The sequence below is a fragment of the Podarcis filfolensis genome, assembly GCF_964270895.1.
Source record: "Podarcis filfolensis genome assembly, chromosome: 9".
Lineage (NCBI taxonomy): Eukaryota > Metazoa > Chordata > Lepidosauria > Squamata > Lacertidae > Podarcis > Podarcis filfolensis.
The window spans coordinates 27,369,689-27,394,473 of NC_139610.1; the positions used below are offsets into that span (position 1 = coordinate 27,369,689).

The window sequence follows — 24,785 nt, forward strand, 5'->3', positions numbered from 1 at the left end:
TCTATATGAAGATTATTGTGTTTTTTGTTTTTTTAAAATGCAGTCAGCATTTGTGACTGTAATGTATGACATGCCATTTAATTGCATTTCTTCTGTTGTCTGGACAGAAAAGAATGTTCTATTTTTGAAGATATAAAGAATGTTATACCTTCTGTCATACACAAGAGTTTGAATTAGGATATGGATCTCAAAAATAAATGGGGACACACATTCCCCCCCCTACATACAATAGAGACCTCCTAGTAGGCTATGGCTGTGGCTACTAGAGCATTATAACAACCAACTCTCATTTGTTCACTGTTAAACTGAATCCATCATAAATCTTACCAAGGGTGCAGCCTCTTAAGGAAAGGGAAAGATAGTTTAAAAGTGTCTAGGTTAAAAGTCTGTCTCTACATTTCTTGCTATGCCTTGCTATCAGTTTCTGAACAGGATGTGTGGTTCGACTTGCCTGCTTTGATTGCCCTAAAGAGGTGACATGATCACTGCGTATAAACCCATGGATTTTCATATGGTCAGAAATGAGACAGTCCTGGTAGACTTGCTGGAAACAGGTGCTCTGTCCTCCCACCGCAACCTATAAAAATATTTAACTGTTAGTAGAAGCATGAGATTCTATTTGCTGAACCTTTATATTTTAACAGTGCAATCCTATACCTGTCTACTCAATCAAAAGTAAGTACCATTGATTTCAATGAGGCTTACACCCAGTAAGTGTGTAAAGGATTGCAGGCCAGGGTCTAATAAATACTTAGATCTGTTTTTCATCCCCTATGCTTTGGTAATGTGTATCTTACATTAGTGCTTAATGCTAGGTTAGGAAGACTAACTGCCTTCTCTCTGTTCTTTCTGGCATGTGCTGATTGTCTTATTTCCTATCTACTTTTGAATCTCTTAATTTCTGGCAATGTTTCTTTTTCACCATGCTGCTCTGTGGATTATAAAGGTGGGGATATTAGCAAAGTGTGTTCACCCCTTTCCAGTTACTCAGTGCCCAACTACAGCAGCTCAAATGAATTAGATTACTGTAGAACCTATGGACAGCGCTTGGCTGTGCCAAGTGACTCAAGAAGGGCAATCAGCTACAAGAATGGCTGGCAAATGTCCCGTCAAAATGCAGAAATCTGGAGCAGCACGGAAGAGACTTCCTCTCCCAAGCGGAAATCTCGCAGTTGTGATGACCTGCTAGCAGATGATCGTTGTAGCTTTCCTGACCCACAGAATAAATCGGAAAGCATGGTGTCTCTGTTATGTGAGGAAGATTCGAAAGGTGGCTCCACACTTACCTGGGCTTCCCCATACGCTTCTGAAAGCCGTGGCTCCAGTCACTCACGGGCACGTCATAGATCAGCACACGACGCTCCTGGCTTCCTGAAAATGTATAAGAGGATGCACCGTATCAATCGGAAAGACTTGCTGAATTCTGAGGTAATCTGTTCTGTAAAGTCCAGGGTATTGCAGTATGAAAAGGAACAGCATAAAGACCTGCTGCAGGGCTGGAAAGACTCCTCTGCTGAGGAAGTGCCCAGAGACATGGTGCCCAATAGAATATCTGAATTTGAAAAGCTGATTCAGAAATCAAAATCAATGCCAAACTTAGCTGAAGAAGCACTGTCAGCAGTAACCCTCCTTGAACCCCCTAAAAATGGCTTCTGTACAAAGAGACGGTTTTCCATAGAGTCCTTGCTGGAGGAGGAAAACCAAGGCAGACATGCTACTCAGGTACAACGGAATTACAAATCTAAAACTCTGGTGCCAATTCACATTGAAGTGACCAGTGAGGAACCGCAAAGATCTAATCTGGACTTTTCAGACAGTGACCAAGATGGGGTGGTCTCTGACCTCAGTGACTTTATACAGATAGAAGGCTCTTCCTTTTGTAGTGAAAGTGATTTTGACCACTTTTCCTTTACGTCGTCGGAAAGCTTTTATGGATCGGGCCACCACCACCACCACCACCATCACCATCACAAGCATCTCATCAGCTCCTGCAAAGGGAGGTGCCCAGCATCATACACCCGCTTCACCACCATGCGGAAGCATGAAAGGGCTAAACAAGAAACTACACCAGAAGACCCTAGAAGACAAGACTCTGACTCTGGCCTCTCTAAGATAGCATTCCTAGTCAGCCCAGTGCCTTTCCGGAGGAAAAAAACAGCAGCCCCCAAAAAGCAGGCTGAAAAGACTAAATGCAAATCAGCTGTCTTTGACGCTCTGGACTCTGCACTTAAAGATATCTGTGACCAAATCAAAGCAGAAAGAAGAAGGGGAAGCTTGCCTGACAACAGCATCTTGCACAGACTTATTTCTGAGCTGCTTCCAGACATTCCCGAGAGGAATTCCTCCCTTAAAGCTCTTAGGAAGAGTCCCATGCTCCAGCCTTTTCATCCACTGCCTCAAGATGGTGCTATTCATTGCCCTTTGTACCAGAATGAATGTGGAAGATTACCACTTAGTGCCTCTTACCAAGACATGGAAACAACCAACAGCAGCAGCCAAGAAAATGATAGTGCACTATGTTTCCAAGGTTGATTATCTCCTTTTCTTTATGCTTGTGATTGAGTCATCCACCCCCTATCCTTTCACTTCCAGCCCATTGTCATTGCATTTATATTGTGTTTTTAGAAACAAATTGTTTGTTGTGCAAAAAGTCGTAGGAGTGAAAGGCTCATTGATGAGTGTAAAATTAAAGCTATCTGTGCATAGAGATGCAATTATCAGATCTTCATAGGGTTCTAAAATAGTAAAGTTGTGGTTCATAATGGAAATGAAGGTCACACCCTTGAAAATCTGCTCCCAAGGAAGTGATGTAATTTCCTCACCCAGAGTTTTTAAAGGTAAGAAGATGCCTATGATCAGGGCAAAAATATCCCAATAAAATGCATAAGCAGTAGACTATGGGAAGCTATTAGAGAAGCTATGTTGTGCAATAATAGCATTAAACAATGCAAGAAAAGCTGCTTTTTTAATTGGTTCTAACTAGGCTCACAAAGAGTATGCACAGTTATAGCTGAAACGTATTTTTGCGTTGCTCAGTCCCCCCCCCCTTTTTAGGTAAATAGAATGTTAGACCCTTTAAGAGAAGTGTCCATTGTACAACAATTCATTTTTGAGGGTGGCAAAACTAGATCTCTTTAACTATTTTAAAATGCCTCCATTCAGTTTTGAGAGGCACAAATGCCAGAGGACAAAGACAAGGAGTATTGGTAGCCATTTCTAACAGTTCCATCTTCCATAACTTAGCTTAACTTCCCATTTTAACAACAACTAAAAGATGTTGGTATATATTAATTGCACAGGATACTATTCTGAGACGTTCAACTCTACAATGGCCTGTTTTACACATAACACTAATCTATAATTTAGCACTATGTGCACAAGCAGCAGCAAGCCTCAGGCTTGTGTACTCCCCTCCCCTTCTCCAAGGAAGAATTTGGAAACATCCATTTTTAACTAACTAGTTTTCTGTTGAATCCACGCTCAGAGTGCGCTCTGGTTAGTTTAAACTACGGGTTGCTGAAACAACTGTCAGCTGTTAGGTGAGGAGGCTGAGCAGCCTCAACAGAGCTCCACTGCCCCTCCGGATCGTAAGAAGACCCTCCCTGGAGCCCAAAGAGCACATCCTCTTTAGGCTGTGGGGAGGGTCTCCTCACAAGCCACTAGGACTCTCCGGGTGCTCTCCACTTATGTGCATATTCATTCCATAAACATCTATCCTGGGGGTTTTCTTTCTAGAAATAAAAGTAAGGGTAGGGATGATCTGAGTTTTAATTGTGCAGTTCAGGGAGGACTTTTACTCCTCCTCATAGGGACGTGGGTGGCACTGTGGTCTAAACCACTGAGCCTCTTGGGCTTGCTGATCAGAAGGTTGGCAGCTTGAATCCACACGATGGGGTGAGCTCCCATTGCTCTGTCCTAGCTTCTGCCAACCTAGCAGTTTGAAAGCACACCAGTGCAAGTAGATAAACAGGTACCACTGTGGTCAAAGGGTAAATGGCGTTTCCGTGCGCTCTGGTTTCCGTCCCAGTGTTTCTGTTGTGCCAGAAGCGGTTTAGTCATGCTGGCCAAATGACCCGGAAAGCTGTCTGTGGACAAACACCAGTTCCCTTGGCCTGAAAGCAAGATGAGTTCCGCACCCCATAGTTGCCTTTGACTGGACTTAACCATCCAGGGGTCCTTTACCTTTTACCCTACCTTTTACTCTTCCTCATCTGCTGTTCTACCACTGTAAATTGCCCCCAAATATGCTCTTTTGGAAAATGGCACCTTCCTGGGGGAACAGGAGCTGTGGGAGTGTTTTTCAGTGAGAAAGTGGCTCAGAGGTAGATGTTGCAGTTGCGATCCTAGTTGTCTAGTTCTGGACTTATATAAAAGAGGAATGCATACTTATTGATAATCTGAAAAATGTCATGTAGTTCACCTTTCTGTGATTGTGGCATGTATCCGATACATTCCCTTGCATGTGGTTCCATGTTTAAAATCTTATGATTCATTGCTATGCTTTTCTTACCCTTCGCATCCTTAATATCTCATTCTTCTGTTCCTTTAGTTGCTCAAATCACTGTTGTACAAGTTAGAATTAGGGTGCTCTGGTCCTGCTTTTGCTCTTTAATTGCTCAAGTTCAGTTTTAAAGCATAATGTATTAGTGGAAGAAATTTCCCACCATTCAGTTTTTAGCTTCCATTTGTCCTTTTCATTTGTTGGTTTCTATTTTTTTAGCCCCAACTTGCATTTTGCATATAATTTAGATGTAGTGCCCCTTCAAATAGAGCCCAACGGCTTTATTTTTAATTAAACTGAATTTCACAAAGTGGCATCTTATTTTCAGTAGACCAGGAGTCTCCTGGGAACTATTCTGCTTTCACGGATGTGGGTCGATGTGCTCCGAAGGAAAGAAGAGGAACTCCAGAGAGAGAGGTATTTAAAAGAAAATGAATAATTTAAAAGAGTTTGAAGCCAAAAAAGGCATTCTCTGTAGTTGTCACTGACATTTATAAAAGTCCACTGTTTAGCACCTGGGCAAGAAAAAGTACCATTGATACAAAACAGGTACCATATATACTCACGTATAAGCTGACCCGAATATAAGCCTGCTTTCAGGCTGCTCGTTCCGCTGATGACAACAGCGGCAAAGGCGGAGGAGGAGGAAGGAGCAGCCCAAAAGGACCCTCACTCGAGTATAAGCCGACGGGGGCTTTTTCAGCATAAAAAATGTGCTAAAAAAGTTGGCTTATACTCGAGTGTACATGGTAATTTATTTGCCAACACAATGGAACTAGGATGGAAAAAGGAAAGGGAGAAGATAGCGAGATTCTGGTCCCCAGCAGTCTTGATGTTGTCTCTGAAGGCCTAACAACCTGTAATGTTAAATGCATGAATTGTGTCTCCATTGAGGGGGCTCCATTGACATATACATATATGTGAGATTGATGATTATTTGTCACTCTCAACAGTGGCTGGTGTGGCACGCTAGCATTTATGGAGTAAGGCTCACCCTCAGGTTCCCATTGCACATTTGATACTCACAGGTACCAAATTAAATAGGTGCCATACCATGCCTGCCAAACATCCCAATTTGAGCAGGGCAGTTCAAATTGGGAGCCTTTGGAAGGGAGGTGGGCAAGGGCAGGCAGGTGTGAAAGGAGAGGCAGACAATGGAGAATGGATTGGTGGGGCGAGAAAGACTAAAAAGGATTGACACGTGGTCCAGAGATTGACAATTGGGGGGATCTTCTAATCTGGCATATATATAGGCCACAATCATCGGACTCTGGCCTATCTGTGACTCCTGATTCCTTAACACCATTTCATCATCCTGTTAAAAAAAAGTTCATCCTGATTTTCATCCCCCAGGTGTTGGAAAGTATGCCATGCAGTTAAAAAGCAATATAAAAGTCTCTTAAATAAGTTAACTGAATAATAGACAGATCATTTATAGCATAAATGCTAATAAGAGACATTGGAGACACTATTATTTTAAAATGTTAGGCCTTTTACTTAAGGGCTTACATAAAAAAGATTTTTAAATGGTTTCCTTCTTTGCAAAGTTTTCGACATAACATTTAAATATTTATATTAATGTAGACTCATTTCTTTCCCTCCATTTCAGAGACTGCCAGCTAGAGCAGTATATGATTTTAAGGCTCAAACCCCTAAGTAAGTGACTGCTGTTTTTCCTTTAAAAATTATTATGTATGTTGGAGCTGTTTACAGAGGAAACAAGAGCTATATGTAGGACTTTTAATTGCTCTAGATGAGTCTGTATATTAGATGTAGTTAAACTATTGTGGGCTAATTGTGGGATATTTAAGCATTCTACAATATGCAAATGTTCAGTCATTTAACTTGAATGAGTCTCTGCAGTGTTTAACTGCAAAATAATGCATAGAATCATTCTCATGAAGTATTCAGCTATATCAAAGGCATAATAAATTTTAGGAAACATAAAATGTTACTGGTTTTTAAAGCTGAAGGGCGATATATATTGTTAGTAACTTAAAAGTCATTAATTTCAATGGATTTACTCTTAGTTGGATAGCAACTGATAACTCCCCGTCACAATACAGGAAACAGTTTTAAAGTGAACTATGGATATTTATGTGTGATACTAAAAGTTCATTTTAGCTCCATTTGCACAATGGGAGCACATGAATTGATGCTGCTAATGCAAATACAGTGGTACCTCGTTCTACGAACAGTCCTTTTAACAAACTATTCGCACAATGAACTCCGCAAAACTGGAAGTAGGTGTTGCGATTGGCGAACTTTGCCCTGGAAGACGAACGGTGGAAGGGCACCGGCGGTGGGAGGGAAAGCGTGCCTCGGTTTAAGAACACTTTGGTTTAAGAATGGACTTCCAGAACGAATTAAGTTAGTAGACTGAGGTACCACTGTATGGTGTTTTTTCCTGCTTGCTTGTACATTGTAACCAATATTGTTCTTTTACATTCCTGTTCAGCAAGAGAAATACAAAAATTGAGGAGGGAACCAGAACTAAAGAATGATTTGCCTTTTCATAATAGAAGGGTATTTCTGTTGCATAAGAAAATTTGTGGTTTTTGTTTGTTTTTTAAAGGCTGACGTTTTCAATAGCACAGTACCAGGATTCAAAGCAGAAAGTTTCCTGCTGAATATTTGTACAAAACGTTTTGAATTTAGGCTCTGTTAATTATTCAAAACATGACTTGAGTTAACCATAGTTAGATGTTGTATATACACCATGCAAACCATAGTTAAAGCTGTTTCTATATCTCCTTCCTTGCAAGGGTTGAGCATGTCTTGCTGGTTATTCGCTAAACATGCCTTGCAAACTAAACCATGTTTGAGAACTTAAAGCAAGTTCTCACAGAAAAAAGCATCATAATTGTTTTTATGTTTGCACTAGGCCAATAACATCAAGTAGGGTTTATGTGCTCATGATTCTCCTTCCACAGACATGGAGGAGGAGGAAGAGGAGGAGTAATAATAATAATAATAATAATAATAATAAACATTCAAATCAGATCTCAATATAAAGATCATTTGAAGTACAAAAAATCCAAACAGCTAGCTTAACATTACTGTTTATAAATATCTGTTACAGGGAGTTATCCTTTAAGAAAGGCGATACTGTCTATATCCTCAGGAAAGTGGATCAAAACTGGTATGAGGGCGAACACTATGGAAGAGTTGGGATTTTTCCAATTTCTTACGTTGAGGTTTGTGTGTATTGCCATCTTTTCCCCCTCTTCTGTGTTAGCTTTATGGAGTACTTGCGCAAACTGAATAGGCTGATTTAAAGCAACCACCATTCTCTTTCCAGAAACTTCTTCCCCCCGAAAAAGCACAGCCAGCAAGGCCACCACCCCCAGCACACATTGCAGAGATTGGAGAAGCTGTTGCAAAATACAATTTCAATGCAGATACAAATGTGGAACTGTCACTGAGAAAGGTAAGCAATGACTAACAGCTTCTTTGTCAAGTAAGCATTTAAACAGTATTGTTATTCAGAACTAAAATTACCTGAAGTGATGGAACGGAACGCTACTGTTTCACGCTGTGGCTGGTGAGATTTGTGGCTCATCAAATAAGAAAACAGGTGAAAAACAAGAGACTAGCCAATTTTTAATAGTACCTAGTGTTTCACACATATTTGAAGTGTTCGAAATAATTCACATACGCTGTCTTGCTAATCTCTTTAAAAGGGTCCTATAAGTTAGACAATATATTGTTTGAAATAAGTGCTGTTGCGCTCAGGTCCTTCCTGCTTGGAGACCTTTCATAGGCGCCTGGTTGGCCAATATGAGAACAGGACTCTGGACTAAATAGGCCTTTGGCCTTATCCAGCAGGACTCTTCTTATGTTTTTACATGTGTCTCACTTTTCCAGTGTGTTACAGCAACAGTGGAAAATTAAAAATACAATCATATAAATTGAATGAAATAAATAACTAGAAACTGTCTCCACTAGTAAGAAAAGTTGCTGTAGAGAGCAGCCGGGGGGAGGGGGGGAGGAATCATTTTTAAAATTATCTTTCTGGAATAAAAATCAGGAGGAACAATTCCACATTATTCTCATTTTGTGGTTGTGGGCCATTCTGAAAGTACCAAAACCCACCTGGTTGAGGTGAGCTTTGGGGTTGGAGTTTTCAGGCTCGCAACTCTTACTCTTTGTTACTACACTACCCTGAAAGACCTGAAAGATTGGGTGGTAATGAACATGTGATGCTTTGTAGAGGATTATCACATCTAAGCTTCCAAGTTTTGCTTTCCAGGGAGACAGAGTAATTCTCCTTAGACGGGTTGATCAAAATTGGTATGAAGGCAAACTACCAGGAACCAACCGACAAGGAATCTTCCCTGTGTCCTATGTGGAAATCATAAAAAAGAATGCCACCAAAGGAGCAGATGTTTCTCCTGTTCCTCCAATACCCCAGAGTTATTCCAGCGACAGAATACATCATTTAAGTTCAACTAAGGTAAGGAGAACTTTGATCTTTTCAAACATGTCTAGAATATTCCTATGCACAGACCTTGAGCCAAATTAACCAGAGGAATCGGTACATATTTATTGAAACGATCAAGCACACAGCACTACTACACTTACAACACTTTCCTCTATGAAAACACAAATGCATAGTTTTTTGTTTGCAGTATTTATATCAAAAAAAGTTCTCCCCGTTGTGTTACCTTTATGTTTTAAAAAATGTTTCCTTTTTGTTTTTTAAAAAATGATTCTCAGAGTTTGTTAGCACTAACCGTATTAAAGCCAATGGAAATCCACTTCATTTGCTACCATTTATTGTAAGCTGCTTCCACTTCGTCCAGTTTCTTGCTCCCGTAAATGCAATGTGGATTGGTCAAATTGAAGGTTCCTCTTTTCTCGTGTATAAACCTGTGATGGGGAAGAAGTTTGGTTGAGTTTTCAGGTTAAGGTGAACTTACCGTATTTTTTGCTCTGTAAGACTCACTTTTTCCCTCCTAAAAAGCAAGGGGAAATGTGTGTGCGTCTTATGGAGCGAATGGAGGCTGCACAACTATCCCAGAAGCCAGAACAGCAAGAGGGATTGCTGCTTTCACTGCGCAGCGATCCCTCTTGCTGTTCTGGCTTCTGAGATTCAGAATATTTTTTTTCTTGTTTTCCTCCTCCAAAAACTAGGTGCGTCTTGTGGTCTGGTGCGTCTTATAGAGCGAAAAATACAGTACTTAATTTGCACTTCCCAAAACAATGCCTAAACAAAAACAAAAATGAAGCTATCCTTCAAAATTCACACTTCTCTGAATTTTGCCTTCTAGTTTGCCAACCAACTGATGTGTATAAAAATATGTATAACAGGAGGAGATGTGCGTAGTAATGCAACAGGCAATAATTATACTATCGCTTAGTAGAAGTGGCAGCAACCCACAGGTAGCTTTGAATAGACTGGCTTGGTGCTACAGAGGCATGGGCATCCTTATACAGAAATGTATGGTGCCAGTGCTGTGTGCATTTCACTGTCCTTTTTGTTGAGGACCTGCGTGGGCAGCAGCAACAGTTCATCAGAAATTATTCTGCAGTCCACTGATGGATCACAATCTACATCCTGTCCATGTTTCTGTCCTAAAATCATATCTCAAATCTCCAGCTCTTGTAATGTCAGATGTTGAACAAAAGAGGATTAACACTATGATAAACTATTTGAATGTAAGGTGTTACTGTCATTGTGATGTACTATTAATTGCAGTTTCTCCAACATTTTAATATGTGCAGGTGTCAGTAGGATATTTTGCTAGTATACAGTTGCAGCTAGCAATTGATGGACACTCTCCACCTAAATGTTTCATAACAAAAGAGAGAATAGACTCTCTTACTACTACCACCACCACCCACCATAAAATCTCTTCAATCCATGAATATATTGGATTTTAGTGGAGAACTATCACTTTATGTGTCATTGTTCATAATATTTTCTATGTATAGATGATTACTAGAGGGGTGCTAATTGAAAAAGCTTTAACATTTTGCAAACAGAATTCATTTTCTCCCTCTGTATGTGTCCAAAACATATGTCGACTAGCAGTTGAACTCTTTCCATCCCCACTTCTCTTCTTCTCTTCTGAGCACCAAAAATATAGTTGATGAACTCTTTTAATGTTTACCATGTAATCAGTTCAAATCATCCTCAAACCCAGAGGTTCTCATATTGTGGCCTACAGATCACTAGTGGTCGGCAAGCTCCATTTGTGTGGTCTACACAAAGGTTATATTTCAGTAGAGATCGCCTGTACTTGGCCCTGCACCTGATTTTTCCTAATGACTGAGGTCAAGTCTCTCTTGACCAGGGACAGATGTCTCAAAATAGCAAGGCTCTGGCCTATGACTCATGATCTTCATTTTTTTAAAATGCTGTTTACTTATTTTCCCCTAAAAATTACCAGTTAAAAGGACTTTTCTCAACCTCAGACACCTCATTTCCACAATACTGCACTGGTGGTGCTGAAGAGCTAAAAGGTTGTAGTAAGTAGTCGTCTGAGGCCCCCAGCAATCATCAAGTGGCCCCTAATAATGATAAAATTGAGGACCATTGCTCTAACTGCATCACAGAGAAAATTATGAAACTATTTCCTCTCCTTGCTCACTTGCCCTTTGTCAGAAGAGCACAGAGAAGTGTGCACAGGCCTGCACACACCCTCCCATAGATCCAAATGCCCTACTTGTCCCCACAACCATACATACCAACTGGTCCAAGCAGGAGTAGCCTGTATCATGGAAAGAGAAGAGTGGCCCTATGGGATCTATATATGGCTGGTGCCCATACTGGCTGGGTATTTTTCACTGAGACCTGGCTGAGAGCAAGCCTGGAAGAGAAAAAGAGAATAAAGATCTCTGTCAAGCCTCCTGCTCAAGGGTCGCTGAATCCTCTTCCCTGCAAGACTGTTCCTCAGAGTGGCATCCTGACACTGTGTCACCCCAGCTGTGGCAGCAGGGTTGAAAAGAATGGCAGTTGGCTACCAGCTATCGCAAGGAGCTTTGTCTCTCTCTTGCTGTGCAGAGAGGGAGAGGGAGGGGGAAAGGCTAGTGTGAGGTACATAAAACCCTAGAGAGCTGCTGCCTAACAGTACGGAAAATACCACGCTAGATAGACCAGTGGTCTGATGCTGTATAAGGTGCCACCCTTTACCCCTAGAGTTGATTTCAATCATTCCAAGAATTATCTCAAAAGTTTTTCTTTTCTTTTCAAATGAAGGATTAATTTTGAGTTTTAATAACAAAAACTACATTTTCAGTATTTACTGAAGCAATGGATATCTACTGATGCAATATACGTATGAATCCCAACTCTTCCCGTTGTTACAAAAAGGACCTTTATTTTGCCAGAAGGAAACTTCAATCAATATTTAATTTTACAATATGATTCAGCCAATAAGGATATTCAAAATATATGGCTGTGTGTGTTTACAATGATTGTCTATGATGTGCAATAAGTAGCATCGGAATGCTGTATACTTTCGAAAGACATGTAATTATACGTCAAATGCAGTATGCAGTTGTATTTAAAATGTTTCTGCAAAGTTTCCATGTCAAGTGATGATTTTTTTTAAATGCTTGCACAACCTAAGATTGTCCAGTTGGTGTTAATATTCACTAGTATTTAATAGTACCCCAATCTGAGCTGCATTTATATTTTTTTGACAGCACCACTCTGCTCTAAAAATAAGAATAGCCATGGTTTGGGGAATTCTGGCAATAACATTTGGACCGTTAGTCATAGGCTTACTAAAGGACAGTAGAGAGAACATAACTCTCATGGATCAAATTCACTTCATGAACTCAGTGATTCAGATCTGTCTTGATGTTTGACATTTAAGCTCTGGGCATGAACCTGATACAGTTTCACTTTTCAGATATGCTTTCTGCTCTTCTGATTCATGTGATAATGATTTCAGACATTTATGCTCAATGAAATAATATCCTATGGCCAGGAGATGTCATAGGGTGTGTGTGTGTGTGTGTGTGTGTGTGTGTGTACACACACACCTGAGCCCATTGCCTTTTTTCACTTTGTTTTAATTTCTATGCTTTCCCTTATTTCTCAAGTTGGATTCCAAAGCATCATCCCCTCCTCTCAGGTACCGATCCTCTCCTTGTCCAGATTCTAATAAAGAGAATCTTCAGGCTGTCACCGATGAATGGTTGTCACTGACTCTTGCCGTCTCACCTTCAAGCACACCTTCCCCAACTCCTCCACCTTTTCCCAAACTCTTTCTTTCTGATTTAGAGGAGCTTGGCACTCTAGCTTTGACAGGTCCGCAGAGCGTGCTGGGGCATTCAGATAATATCACTCCTCAAGTAAAGCATGACCATTTTGTTCCAATTACCTCACCAAAGGCTTCCCACTCCTTCCCTGAATCTCCAACTTCACCTCAGCCATTTTCTTCATCTGCCTGTAAATCACCTCCTCCAGCAACCTGGTTTCAGGACAGCGTGCGTAAGCCTGTTACCAATAGTGTAAATCTGAGCGAAAGTAAATGTAGCAATTTCAGAGAGCTGAGAGGAAGCCCCACCACCAAGGAAAGGAAAAATTTCTCACAAACAACTCCGGAAGTTCAAGGAATAGCAGGCCCTGCTCTTGTTCTCTCCAAAGAAGACCCATTATTCAGAACCCTGACGGAGACTGACGAACCAGAAGAAGAAATCTGTGAAGAGCTGCTAGCGATAATCCAAGGGGGCCGGTCAAAATGTAAAGATTCAGGTTTCTACAGGCGTGCCCCTGATGTAACAGAACAACTGGCAAGGCTTCACATAGAGGAAGAGCTGAGCCATGACAATTTAGAGTCACTCATATCAGTTAAGAGAGAACCTATGATACCTTGCGAAGGGGACAGTTCACCAGATACTAAAAAAGAGGTATTTAAACTTCTTAAGATAAACTCCTACATTCTCATCATGAATTCAAGTCTTAACTTTCCGTTGTGTGTGTTTCTGCCTGCATGTGCCTTTCTAGTATAAACTGCAATATTTTGAGAACAGTAGAATGCACATTAACGCACAAGCCCTCTCTCCAGTTCTTTTATTTTGGAGATGGGAAGAAATGTCACACTGTAATTTAGTTTACCCTAACTGAATAAAGTCTTTCCTTCCTTCCTTCTGGAGCTAGCCGCCTTTAGTTGCGGCTGTCATCAGGAATGAAAAACCATTGGTTGCTTTGATGGGCACTAAGTAGTTTGGCACAACTCCTGGTCAAACTAGAAGACATGCCAATGTGATCATACTTTCCTAGGGAGGAAGGAGTGTAAAATCTGTCACCCCCATGCAATTTCCCCAATACAAATGCTCCACCACCAGACCACAGCGGCCAATTTGCCCCAGAAGGGGAGATGCTATTTGTAGCTATACCATCTCTTCTCCTATGGCAAACAGAAACTTCTGGCTTTTAATAGATAATTAACACCTCTCCTTCTACACACGGCACTGATTCAAGTCGCACCACCGTGGGATGCTACTTATTCAGAGACACACACCTTTAACATGCCATCTAGTTTTGTCTCAAAAACTTTACAGTAAGTCATTCAGGAAATGCCCATTTATTTATAGGTCACTCTCTTGTTCAGAAGTGACCAACATGTCCTCCGGATGTCATTGGCCTAAAATTCCTGACAGCCTCAGCAAGCATTGCCAGTAGTCAGGTAACAGTAATCCAACAGCATTTGGAAGGTACTGCATTGGCTACCCTGATCTAGTTAACTTGAACAATTCCCCATAGGTTTCTGATATAAAGGAAGCATTACCCAGAATACCCATTAAAGTTAATGCTGTTTTATACTTTATAGCTACACATGGTGTGTATAACACTGAATTCCTTGAAATGTGAGCAAGCCACAAACAACTTCTGCTTACCCCACCACATGAAGGGTGAGGGTAGCCAGTTTACACAATCACTGAGCACAGAGCTTTGCTTGATAACAAAAAAAGAACCATCTAGCTTTAGAAACTGCCAACTGGCAGCGGTTGAGTCTGGCCCCAGCGCCATTCTAATTAGTCCCTGGTGGTTCTACTGAATTTTAATCAAGTTGTCATAAAATGTTTCCCACAGTTTTACTCATAAGAAAAGGGGGGAGGATTTTTGGCTTGTAAGATTGTCTTCCGTCTAATGTTACATCTCTCTTAAGAATTTGTATGTAGCATCCCAGCTGTGGAACCAGCCATTTATAATGGCCTGCCCAGTGTTTGTTTTCCAGCATCACTGTGCACACACAGGCAGCAAAAACAGTGTGTCTGTTGTGGTCCCTGGTCACTTGCATTCCGCTTGAAGGGTTAGACTTGCTCCCAACTGTGTTAAAGCCTGAACCTGCATGGAGTGATCAGTTTGCATGACAAAACATGCTTCAGGCCCTTTTCTGAGCAGCAGAATATGCCTTCACCACCTGAAAGAATACAAGCATTGGCTATCCTTGTCCAAGAGAGACAAGGGCTGCAATCCAGCAAAAATTTCCAGGCATACTTGTTAACTCTACATGCACAAGCCTTTTCTTTTCCTCCCTGACCTTCACTGTAGACTGCTTTCTAAATGTGGGAGCATTTAAGAAGCAGCTTGCTGCACTGTGAGGTGCAGGAGCAGGGACCCACTATGCCAGGAACAGGGAGCTGCTATTCAAGTAAGCAGATAGGAAACAGTCCTGCTGAGCACAGAGATCGATCCATGTATTTCCAATAATTGCATTGTCCTATATGTACTCAATTAACCCTACTGAACACAGCAATGGGTGGGAAGGTTGGGGGTGTCTCATTTCCTTTCACTGGTGGTGGTGCAGTATTCCTCTCTCTGCTTTATTGCTCCCTTTGTAATTGCTCTTCTGCTCAATTACTGTCTTTCTTTAAATGTTTAAGCCAGCTTCACTTCCCTATGAGACGCAAGCACCTTCCACCTCTCCTTCTTGCCTTGCTTCCAGTCCTCCATTTCACTCAGCCAAAACATCTTTCTCTGAATGCGTTTCTACATCTTCCAAGCCTGCTGTCACCCACTCACCCACTCTCCTTTCCAAACTGTCATACAGACAGGAGAAACATTCGCCAAAATTAAAGGTAACAACAATATCTGTTATAATATGAAATGCTGCATGCCTTCTCAAATGCCTGACATTCGGGAAGCCTGGAGGTTAACCTAATAATTTAAAATCAGATTTGATGGTGACTAACATTTAATGACATAAGCATGCAGTCAGATCAAAACGTTGTAGCACCAAGTATTTAAATATACACCATTCACCAAATACTCCAATCTTCAATACACTGGTGCAACTGAACAAAAGTTATGTCACTACTGAAATCAGTGCATCAAAATTAGGACATGCCAAACAATATATATATATAAATCAGCAGAGATAAAATTTTGGCACACAGAATCATTCATAGTCCTTACTTCCTACAATTTTTCTTGTATATGTCTAGATTTTGATTCCTCCTTAATACTACTAAGACATTTGCTATACAAATTTTTATCAGTAAGGACTTCATCCAAAGCCCTTCATCCAATCTGCTGGAAAATCACTATTGACTTTTATGGTGTGGACTTTTATCTACTCAGCTGGTATAAACATAAATAACTCATTAAAATCCTGAACAAGCTACCTAGCATGCATATGTATTTCTTACTCTTATAGCAAGCATATTCATTCCTATTCTTGAGAGCCAAATTACACTTGCCTGCCTGGCTTCCCAGCCAGTTCTATGAGTACACAAAGCCAGGCTAGAATTGAGACACCAGCATAGCTGGGATCCCCATACACATGACAACTTACTAACTAGGGAGAACCATGGTCTTGGAAGTCCCGATGGGAATGGACAAGTGGAAGAGGCTATCACAGGCCTCAGATACCTTGCCATTCCTACCAGCAAACAGATAATTAGACGACTCTCTTTTTGATAACACACCTAGTCTCATAGGAAGGGACTCAGGAGGCCCAGGGCTTCTTGCCAGGTTGGTGTTGTGTCTCATTATGGAGCACCTGGTTAGACTCGGCCTAGGTTGATACCACTTCCATATTGCTCAATTATAAAGCATGCATAGCAACCCTTCTGAACTCACATACAGACACTTTAGATCAAAAGCATACCACACATCTGGAATCATGTGGGGGGAAGGTGTAGCCAATCTGAACTGAAATCTCATTATTCCCTTTCATTGAATTATGCTATTCCTACCAACACTGGTCAGCCACTCACAGTGGCACGGTCTATTCACAGATATCCAATCCACCATTGCAGGAATTCCTGCAACAGAATATTATTCATGCACTGCTTATGCTGCTACGAATCCAGTTAGCATTTTAGCCTGTTCTATCATTAGCAGGTACTACAACTGAAACAAGAACTAGTGTAATGGCACTGAGAAATAATAAATCATTGCTTTTTGACTCAAAAAAAAATCGCTTTGTAAGAGTGCTTTTGAATTTTGCAGAAGGAATATGTGACCCACACTGTCTGCTTCAACACTTATTGGAATGTGCAAAGGCACTCTTAGAATCCTGTAATTGTTTTTTTTTCACACCCATCTTCTCAGTCAAGCTTTGGAATCTAATTTAAGGAGGCATCAGCTTCATCTCCCTTTCATATATCACTTCCTCTCTACTTATATTCACTCATGCAAAAGACACATTGAGATGCTTAGAATGCAGGTCAGATTTTCGCAATGAGCTCCTTTTAATCTCTCGAGAGTTATAATGCCTCAGCTACTAATATTTTCCTCCTGGCTATGAGTGCTGTTTGCTTTTGAGGTTGCTCCACTATTAAACTTGAAAATGTACAGTGCTGCATTTTGTGATAGGATCTTCTGCCCCAGGTAGACTGGTAGGCATTGCAATTTTTAAGTGCTTGAGGACGGGGGTGGGGTGGGGTGGGAGGAGTGTGGCATTAAGGAAAATGATCATCATAGCTTTGCGACACAGTGGATTAACAGATGTGCATGTCTTTTTGCACAAGGGCATTTTGGAGATTTGAAAGCTGGTTTGTGCAGCTTGCAAGTGAGAATGATATGACAACAGTAAAATTGCCCGTCTAGACTTTTAGATGAATTGACCCCCATGTTTATGGTTTTTCCAGGCCGATTTAAAAAGAGAGATATTTGTCATCGGCAAACCTCCTCGTAGCCCTGTTATGACAAGGAGATCTTGCAGCTCGCCAGTCAGAGGGCACAGCTATTTACATAGGGTATGGTACCATATGGCCCTGATATTGCCAGGTTTCCCCTAGCATAAGGAATTTGGTTTCTCATTGTGAAGTCTGGGGCTCACATGCTTAAGTAAATTCTCTTTAAAATGGAAAAAAAGCTTAAAATGGAAAATGGAAAAAATTCTCTTTGAAATGGAAAAAGCTTGAGTGATAAAAGTGTGGAGGCCACAGGAAGCTGTGCTTGATTTGGACCGTTCTGCTGGGGAATTGTAAATTGCAAGTATGTGTGAAACAGCCCTAAATAGAAGCAATTTCTCTAACCAATCTGTGTTTAACTCTCCCTTCCTTCTTAAGTAGTTCCTCTCATTTCTAAGTATCTTACTTATGAGACCATTTGCAAAGGCTAAATAAGAAGACCTCATTCCTAATGTCTGTGTTGCTGTTCCTTGTTGTTTCCAAATGCATGATCGCACACACACACACCAAAATATTTTGCTGCTATGGCAACATATGTTGCACTCACTTGACGCCATGCCTTTTCATCGCACTGATTCTCTGAGCTGCCATCTGCATCAGCTTTTTCTTGCTTATTCACATTAAGCTGCATCCTCTATACAGTACAATCTCTTATTATAATTGTCCATACTCTGTCTTTGAAAGTAATGTGTGTGATTTCTGCATTTTATGTACAAACCAAATGTTATACATATTTGAATCTAATCATTTTTGTATACATTACAAACTTCATTTATCTGAACTACAAGAGAAGGAGTCAGGGATGATCATGTTTGCATTAAGAAGTTTATGTTTGAAAAAATGTAAGTGTTCTTATAGTGTTACAATCATGTACAGCTACACGGAAAAACTACTGGATACTTATTTATGAGGCTTAATTGTAAGTAGCAAGGGCCTTTTACCAAGAAAGCTATATTCTTTTCTCATCAACCATTTGTTGACCATATGATCCCGAGACTTGATTCCTTTACTGTACTCTTGATAGACCCATCTTGAAGACTAGTTAGCGTCTATGATTGGTACAAATCATTGCAAGTCCAGTCCTGCAAGTCCAAGGACTACCTTTCTCTCGCATTTAAGATGGAATTGGGTTATACTGATCTGAAAAAGCTCAGACTACATTGTTCACTTCATGTCCATCATTGGTGGTCCATTCATAAAATCAGGATCCACATAAAATCAAACTATGAGACAGTTACATAAATATACCCTAATAGCTGATCTTTTGAACTGTAAACTTCAAGTCATGAATCCTAAACCATGGATTCCCTTTTATATTTTGAAAACTTCCATATTTATTTTGTTACACTAAGTCTGCTGGGTATTTATGTATGTTTACTTACCTTTCTGTTCAATAAAGGCAGTTTCTTTTATGTTAAAAATATTCAGTTTGTTTTTCAGAACTTTAATTAATGCCAATCCGTGGTGGGAAATGAAAATTGCTTTTCAGCTTTTTATACTGGCATTGGTTACCATTTTCCCCTTAAAAGGCTACATGTTGATAATTTATCTGCATTATTTTAATAATTTGTTTTTCTCTTTTCTCATTCCCTATGGGATAGTTTATTTTTGTTTTAAAAAAAAACCTTCCACAGTCCTCTCAGAACTAGGCAGTATCATTAACAAACATAGCATGTGGTAGTTGCCAATTAGATATCTGAGAGTACTTTTGCAAGAATGTGGTATTGAGCAATCATAAGGAATGGCTGCTTGTTCGGTCAGTGTTATTCACACTGATTTGCTTTCTGCTTGTCTGAGGCTGCTTGTTTGGATTAAAATTGTATATTCATTTGTGCATTTTATAGACTAGCAGTATATATGACACTTAACAGCTTTCTTTGGCATGGTGATATTTATGCTGATGATAATTAAGGTTGCAAAAGGTGTTAAAGAAATCCTAGCATCTCCTCTTTTCTTTTACGCTTTGGGGGATTGGTTTGCTTTGCTTTTAGTTGTTTAATTTATTTGTGAAGCAGACAGCCAGTAAATGAGGCCTGCATCACAAATATCCTACTTGGCTCTATGTGCTTCTGCATTGTGACCTTTAGCTATTTGTTAAACTGTTTTTATATGCAGCCTCAGGACCAGTAATATGGGGAGGATTGTTGTTGTTGAGCACTTGGTGAGCTGTGCATGGTGGTCCTAGGGGTGCAAATTATATAGGACTGTGGAAAGCTATACCTGGATTTGTAACCATTTATACTCTTATTACATTTCAACTCATTTCATTTCAGCCACAGCGCCCTGTGTTTGCTCATGAAAATATACACAGTGGGGGGGAACCGTAAGTATTTTAATCTACTAAAGTTTTTATCTAAATGACATTGGTAAATTTCTAGTGTGGTTGAGTAGGGAGTATTTGCCATGCCAGAAGCTGTCTACTGAGGCAGCTTGCATCCCATGGCACAGCAGTGCATGGACAACATATGTGTAATGATATGGGCGGTGTTGGCTGTCCCTTCAAAACATGCTATCTGCCTCTGACTCTCACCATTGACTCATACATAGACCCATGACCCATACTGCCATTCATTAAACGCTCCTAAAACTCAAGAGCTCCTGTTCATGCACAAGAGGCATAACATCAGCAGCATCCCTTTCAAAGTGAGTTGAAGTTGGGTTGTGCACTTTGGTCATTAACATATTAGAGAGCTTTTTCAAAACTCTATGGCAAGGAACAACTCTATGTTGTTATCTTCAGTCAAAGTGATATTGGGTATTAGGCAGAAGTGGGGAGATGCATGCTGAGCATCGCTGCTGGTTACTGAGAGGCAAAGGGATGAAGTACAGGCTGCTCAGTGCAGTGTGAGCACAATGGCAAAGCCAATCTGCCACTGCATCTACACCACACTGAGCTTCCCCTGCCCCTCCCCATCTCAATAACCAGCAGCAACACCTGGCACTGGGAAGCTACGTGAGCAATGCACCACCTCACTTGTACTGTTAGCAGGGCTGGAAAAACTCTCTGAATGAGACCTTGGAAAGCTGCTCTGCCAGTCAGGAGAAACTGTACTGGCTAGATGGACCATTGGTCCAGCTAAGTAGAAGGCAACTTCATTTTTTGTGAAAATCTAGACAGACTTCATTTGCACATAATAATGCCAGTGGAAGTTGTGCAAGTTGTGTAGCTGGTGTATTGCATCATTTTATTCAGTTGCCGAAAGCTTTCCTTTTATAGCTCCTTTGGAGTGTTAAAATCTGAACATGTATCACCATTACTGAAAACAACTTAACAGTTGTAGTTGAAATTCAAGCACACACAAGTAAATGTCATGCTAATTAAGTTGTTACACTGAATATTCTGGCACCTCTTAGTGGTGACAGGCAACTTACAAATTACTGATCAAATTCACTTTTGGCACTTAATGCAATTTTAATCTCAGAAATGAGTTCTATTTCCAATTATGATGTGAAGTGAATTAGCTTATGAGATTTATACATAAATACCTCCTTTGTTGATGTGTTGGACATAGTACTTAAAGTAGGAAAAAGTCAAGAGTTAGCCTGCAAATGGTGTAGAGAGGGGGAGCTTTTGTATACCAACTGCTTAGAACCACAAATGGGGAGAGTGCTGTTGCACTCAGATGCTTCTTGCAGGCTTCCTATAGGTTTCTGGTTGACCACTGTGAGAACAGAATGAGCCTTTGTTCTGACTTGGCAGGGCTCTTCTTATATTCTGGAAAGAAGACATGACTGGTTGTTCCTGTTCAACATTTTCGCTAGTCGGTCAATAATTTCTAACAATGAAGCATAAGATCTGAACACTCAGTATATTAGATCTATTTTACTTAGTTACTGCACAACCCTGTAACTCTTCTTACAGCATAGTAATAACAGCAGACAATAAAAAGAATGCCAGTGCACAATCCATCACAGTTGGGCACATTTCAGTCCATTAAAATTTAAATTCTCCAGAATCCCAGGATGGGACAGCCTTACTAGGGCTCCTTCCTATATACACATGCACCTTTATCTTTTAAGGACTGCATGAACTCTCCATCACTTGTGTGATGCAGCAAGAGAGGACTCAGTGGACATAGGTCTGGTGCTGTCACAGGCACAAACCAATAGGTGCCTTGCCCAGTTCACATTTCATCTGGCATTGGCAGATTGCTGAGATGAACTAAGGAGGAGGTGGTAGGGAGAATACATTTGTTTTCCCTAAGGAACAAAGTATTACAAGTTTATCTTTAAGAAATGTAGTATCCACACAATAGATACTATGGCTTGGCCCTAAGGAAGTTAATTTAAGTAACTTCATGGAAGGAAACATTCCCTATCCTCATTTTCGCCATGCAGTCAATTATGCCCCCTGAAAGGATGGGCTAGGGAGTGTCAGGAGTCAGAATTAAGCGCAGGTCAGCAATAAAAAACATGGTGTCAGTGCAGTTAAGACTTTATTCAAAGAAACCAAAACAGTGCAGGCCTAGTGAGCCCAGCAACTCTTCCCTAGGCTTGGGCAATATATCACCCAGGACCGATATGAGGGTAAGACTGTGATGGTGGTTTCACTCAGCGGTATATTGCTAGTGAAACCACCACAGTTCCTGAGTCCCTCTGCTACCAGCACAGCAAGGTAGCAGGCAGGACAGCTTGTTCCTCCCTCCTTTTCTTTAAACTGCTTGGCTGAGGAGCACGTGGCTGCCCTCACCTCAGCCAAGCAGTTTTATGGAGCCCCCAACCTGCCACCAGCTGGCACGAGCCAGTGGTGGGGTGGGGGCTCCGTTAAACTGCTCCCCAGCTGAGGAAGCATTCTTCTACTTGCACACAAGTAGGAGGATTAGGGATCTCAGGCTGATGTGTGCAAATAAGACCCTGTCATTCTAGCATGTGCATGCACCGGATGAACAGAGATTCTGCTTCATGCTGCCTGGCTGAAAGGGCCGTGCCAGCAAAGGCAAAGGGAGCCCTGATGACGGAGCCTGTCAGGTTCAGTCTCAGCACTCCTTCCATCTTCAGGCAAGGAAGGGGGAGAGCAAGCAGCCTCTTTCTCTGAGGAAAAGGAAGCCACTTCCCTCCCCCCCCCCCACTCCTTGCCAGCAAAGCTGAAGGAGCCCTGCAAACGGAGCCTGTCAGGCTGTGTTTGCAGGGCTCTCTCCATCTTGGGGAGTTGAGGGCTAGCTCAGCTGGGGGGTGGGAGCCTTCGTGTCGAGCAACGGGCTGGGGCCAGCTGCATTCACCCCAGCCTGCAAAGCCCTGGGGTAAAAGCACCTTAGTCCCTGCACAGTGAGAGCTGAAGCGGTTTCACCCAGGATCTCACAGGCTGGGGCCAACGCAGCCCTTTCAACATAGCGATATATCGCCAAACTGTGATGTTTGGCTGGTGATACACTGCAATGTTGAAAAACTAATACTGCCCAGCCCTAGACTTGCCCCAATCAAACAGCTATGAGGACTGAAGGTCCCCACCTTTCCACCACTTTCTAAGGCTCCACCTCTGCAGGGTCTTCCCCAAGCAGTCGCAAACTGTGTCTGCACAAAACCAATCTCCGTTCTTTTCATTTCTCTGCATGTTCTAGGATACTAGGGGAAGGGGAGCTGGTCACAAGAGGAGGGGTGTCTCCCTCAACTCTGCCTCTTGCCCAACCTCCTCTCCAGCCTCAGAGTCAGAACTTCTCTCTGCCACAGCCTCTTCCTGCTCACTAAACTCTGATTTGTGCTTCGAACACCACCTCCCCCCAGTCTGCTCCTCCTCCTCCCTCGGACCATTCATTGTTGTCCCACCAACAATCCCCTGGCTCTGGGGGTTCCCCAGGTGGTGCCTCCCACCACTTCTCTGCATCCAGCCAGTCCATGAGAGGGAGCTACTGGGGGAGGGGTGGGAAGCATCCCTTCCATGAACTAACTTATATTCAAATCCAAGACTAGTTTTGGATAACTCTTCCTCCTTCGGTAGGCCTCCCCACACACACATATACAAACTACTCATCCCACATTGTTCAAGAGAGTCCCCTGATTCTCCAGATAGACTTTGGTGGGTGCAGGTAGTCACAGAGATTAAGGGACAGGGAACTTCTGTGACCTTGGTGAAGTTAACTTACCTTAGGATCCAACCTCTGTGGAAAGATGTCTAGATTCCCTTGGCAAATTAGTAAACAACTGCCTGGTTATTATATGAAAATACAGTCATGTACAAGAGAATGGGAAAGAAGATATAGGGAAATGATCAGAGCTTAACTGTAGCTGATTGACAAGCTAACCAAATAAATAGTAAGTTAGAATAATTTGCATTTCCATAGAATATTCAAGTGCTCAAAGTACTCCATATGCATAATGAGTTGTAGTCTCTACAACAACCTGTAAGCAACCTATTTTTAACTTCAAAGGACTATTATTTAACAAGCTTTTCCAACTAAGTAAAAATGAAAGCTGCTCAATTTTTTTTCTTTAAATGCATCCATTTGTCCTGTTTAAGGTTTCAGGTTCTGTATAACTATACTCCTAGGAACGAAGATGAATTGGAGCTCAGAGAGGGAGATGTCATTGATGTGATGGAAAAATGTGATGATGGATGGTTTGTGGGTATGTTAATTTTAAATTTAGTAGTGCTCTAGGATATATGTGCTACCTCAGAGATTGCATAGCAGGATACTCTCAGTACTTTGTGGTTGGCAAATCAGACTTCATGAGATACCTGCAGTGACACTAAACCTGTTAGAATCTTTTCAAAAACCTTTGGTATGAATTGTATCACACTGTTTAGAAAGAATGTGGCAAGCATTAATTCCTTCACACACACAATGCATATAATCCCCTTACCCAGAGTTCTGCAGATGCTGTAAAGCACGCATGGAGCTTGCACAAAGGGCCAGCTCCAAAAAATGTTTTGAGCTTCCCAAATCCCATAACCATTTGTATCTGAGTCACTGATAATGCAGCAGTATGCCAACCAGTGTAGGGTGTTTGGGCTCTTGCATCCCAAGCATGAGCTGTTGACTGGCAAGGTTTACAGATGACCACTATATGAGACCTAGCCAAGTCAGAGGCAGTGTGTATTCATCTTCCTGCTTCTAACTGGCGGGATTGCTTGCTTGACATGAGAGCACACCCTCAGAATTCTCTTGCACCACTGAGATTGCAATATTCAGAGCTCAGTGGCTCCCTCCATTTACACCTCAGCAAATGCCTGGCATCGACACATGCT

General features: G+C 41.4%; 1 protein-coding gene and 1 long non-coding RNA gene across 59 annotated transcripts in view; one reads left to right on the top strand and one right to left on the bottom strand.

The window, feature by feature from the left end:
* The window catches only part of SORBS2 (sorbin and SH3 domain containing 2), a 182,169-nt gene that overhangs the window by 154,389 nt on the left and 2,995 nt on the right, over window positions 1-24,785 (top strand). For 24 of the 50 annotated variants that reach the window (XM_083629937.1, XM_083629930.1, XM_083629921.1 and 21 more), the window contains 11 exons: window positions 947-2,527; window positions 4,830-4,918; window positions 6,111-6,157; window positions 7,584-7,698; window positions 7,803-7,931; window positions 8,754-8,957; window positions 12,557-13,366; window positions 15,347-15,541; window positions 17,558-17,665; window positions 19,876-19,925; window positions 24,057-24,163. In XM_083629937.1, the coding sequence (XP_083486063.1) occupies window positions 947-2,527; window positions 4,830-4,918; window positions 6,111-6,157; window positions 7,584-7,698; window positions 7,803-7,931; window positions 8,754-8,957; window positions 12,557-13,366; window positions 15,347-15,541; window positions 17,558-17,665; window positions 19,876-19,925; window positions 24,057-24,163 (3,435 nt within the window). The remainder of the gene's footprint in view (window positions 1-946; window positions 2,528-4,829; window positions 4,919-6,110; window positions 6,158-7,583; window positions 7,699-7,802; window positions 7,932-8,753; window positions 8,958-12,556; window positions 13,367-15,346; window positions 15,542-17,557; window positions 17,666-19,875; window positions 19,926-24,056; window positions 24,164-24,785) is intronic. The other 26 variants (XM_083629950.1, XM_083629953.1, XM_083629957.1 and 23 more) reach the window with 14 other exon arrangements.
* Window positions 1-24,785, bottom strand: part of LOC310770300 — a 105,474-nt gene that overhangs the window by 35,519 nt on the left and 45,170 nt on the right. For 6 of the 9 annotated variants that reach the window (XR_014552030.1, XR_014552031.1, XR_014552032.1 and 3 more), the window contains 3 exons: window positions 11,195-11,316; window positions 9,238-9,373; window positions 1,287-1,371 (listed from right to left, as the gene is read on the bottom strand). This is a non-coding gene — a long non-coding RNA (uncharacterized lncRNA). Of the gene's footprint in view, window positions 1-327; window positions 578-1,286; window positions 1,372-9,237; window positions 9,374-11,194; window positions 11,317-24,785 lie in introns of all 9 variants that reach the window. The other 3 variants (XR_014552033.1, XR_014552034.1, XR_014552035.1) reach the window with 1 other exon arrangement.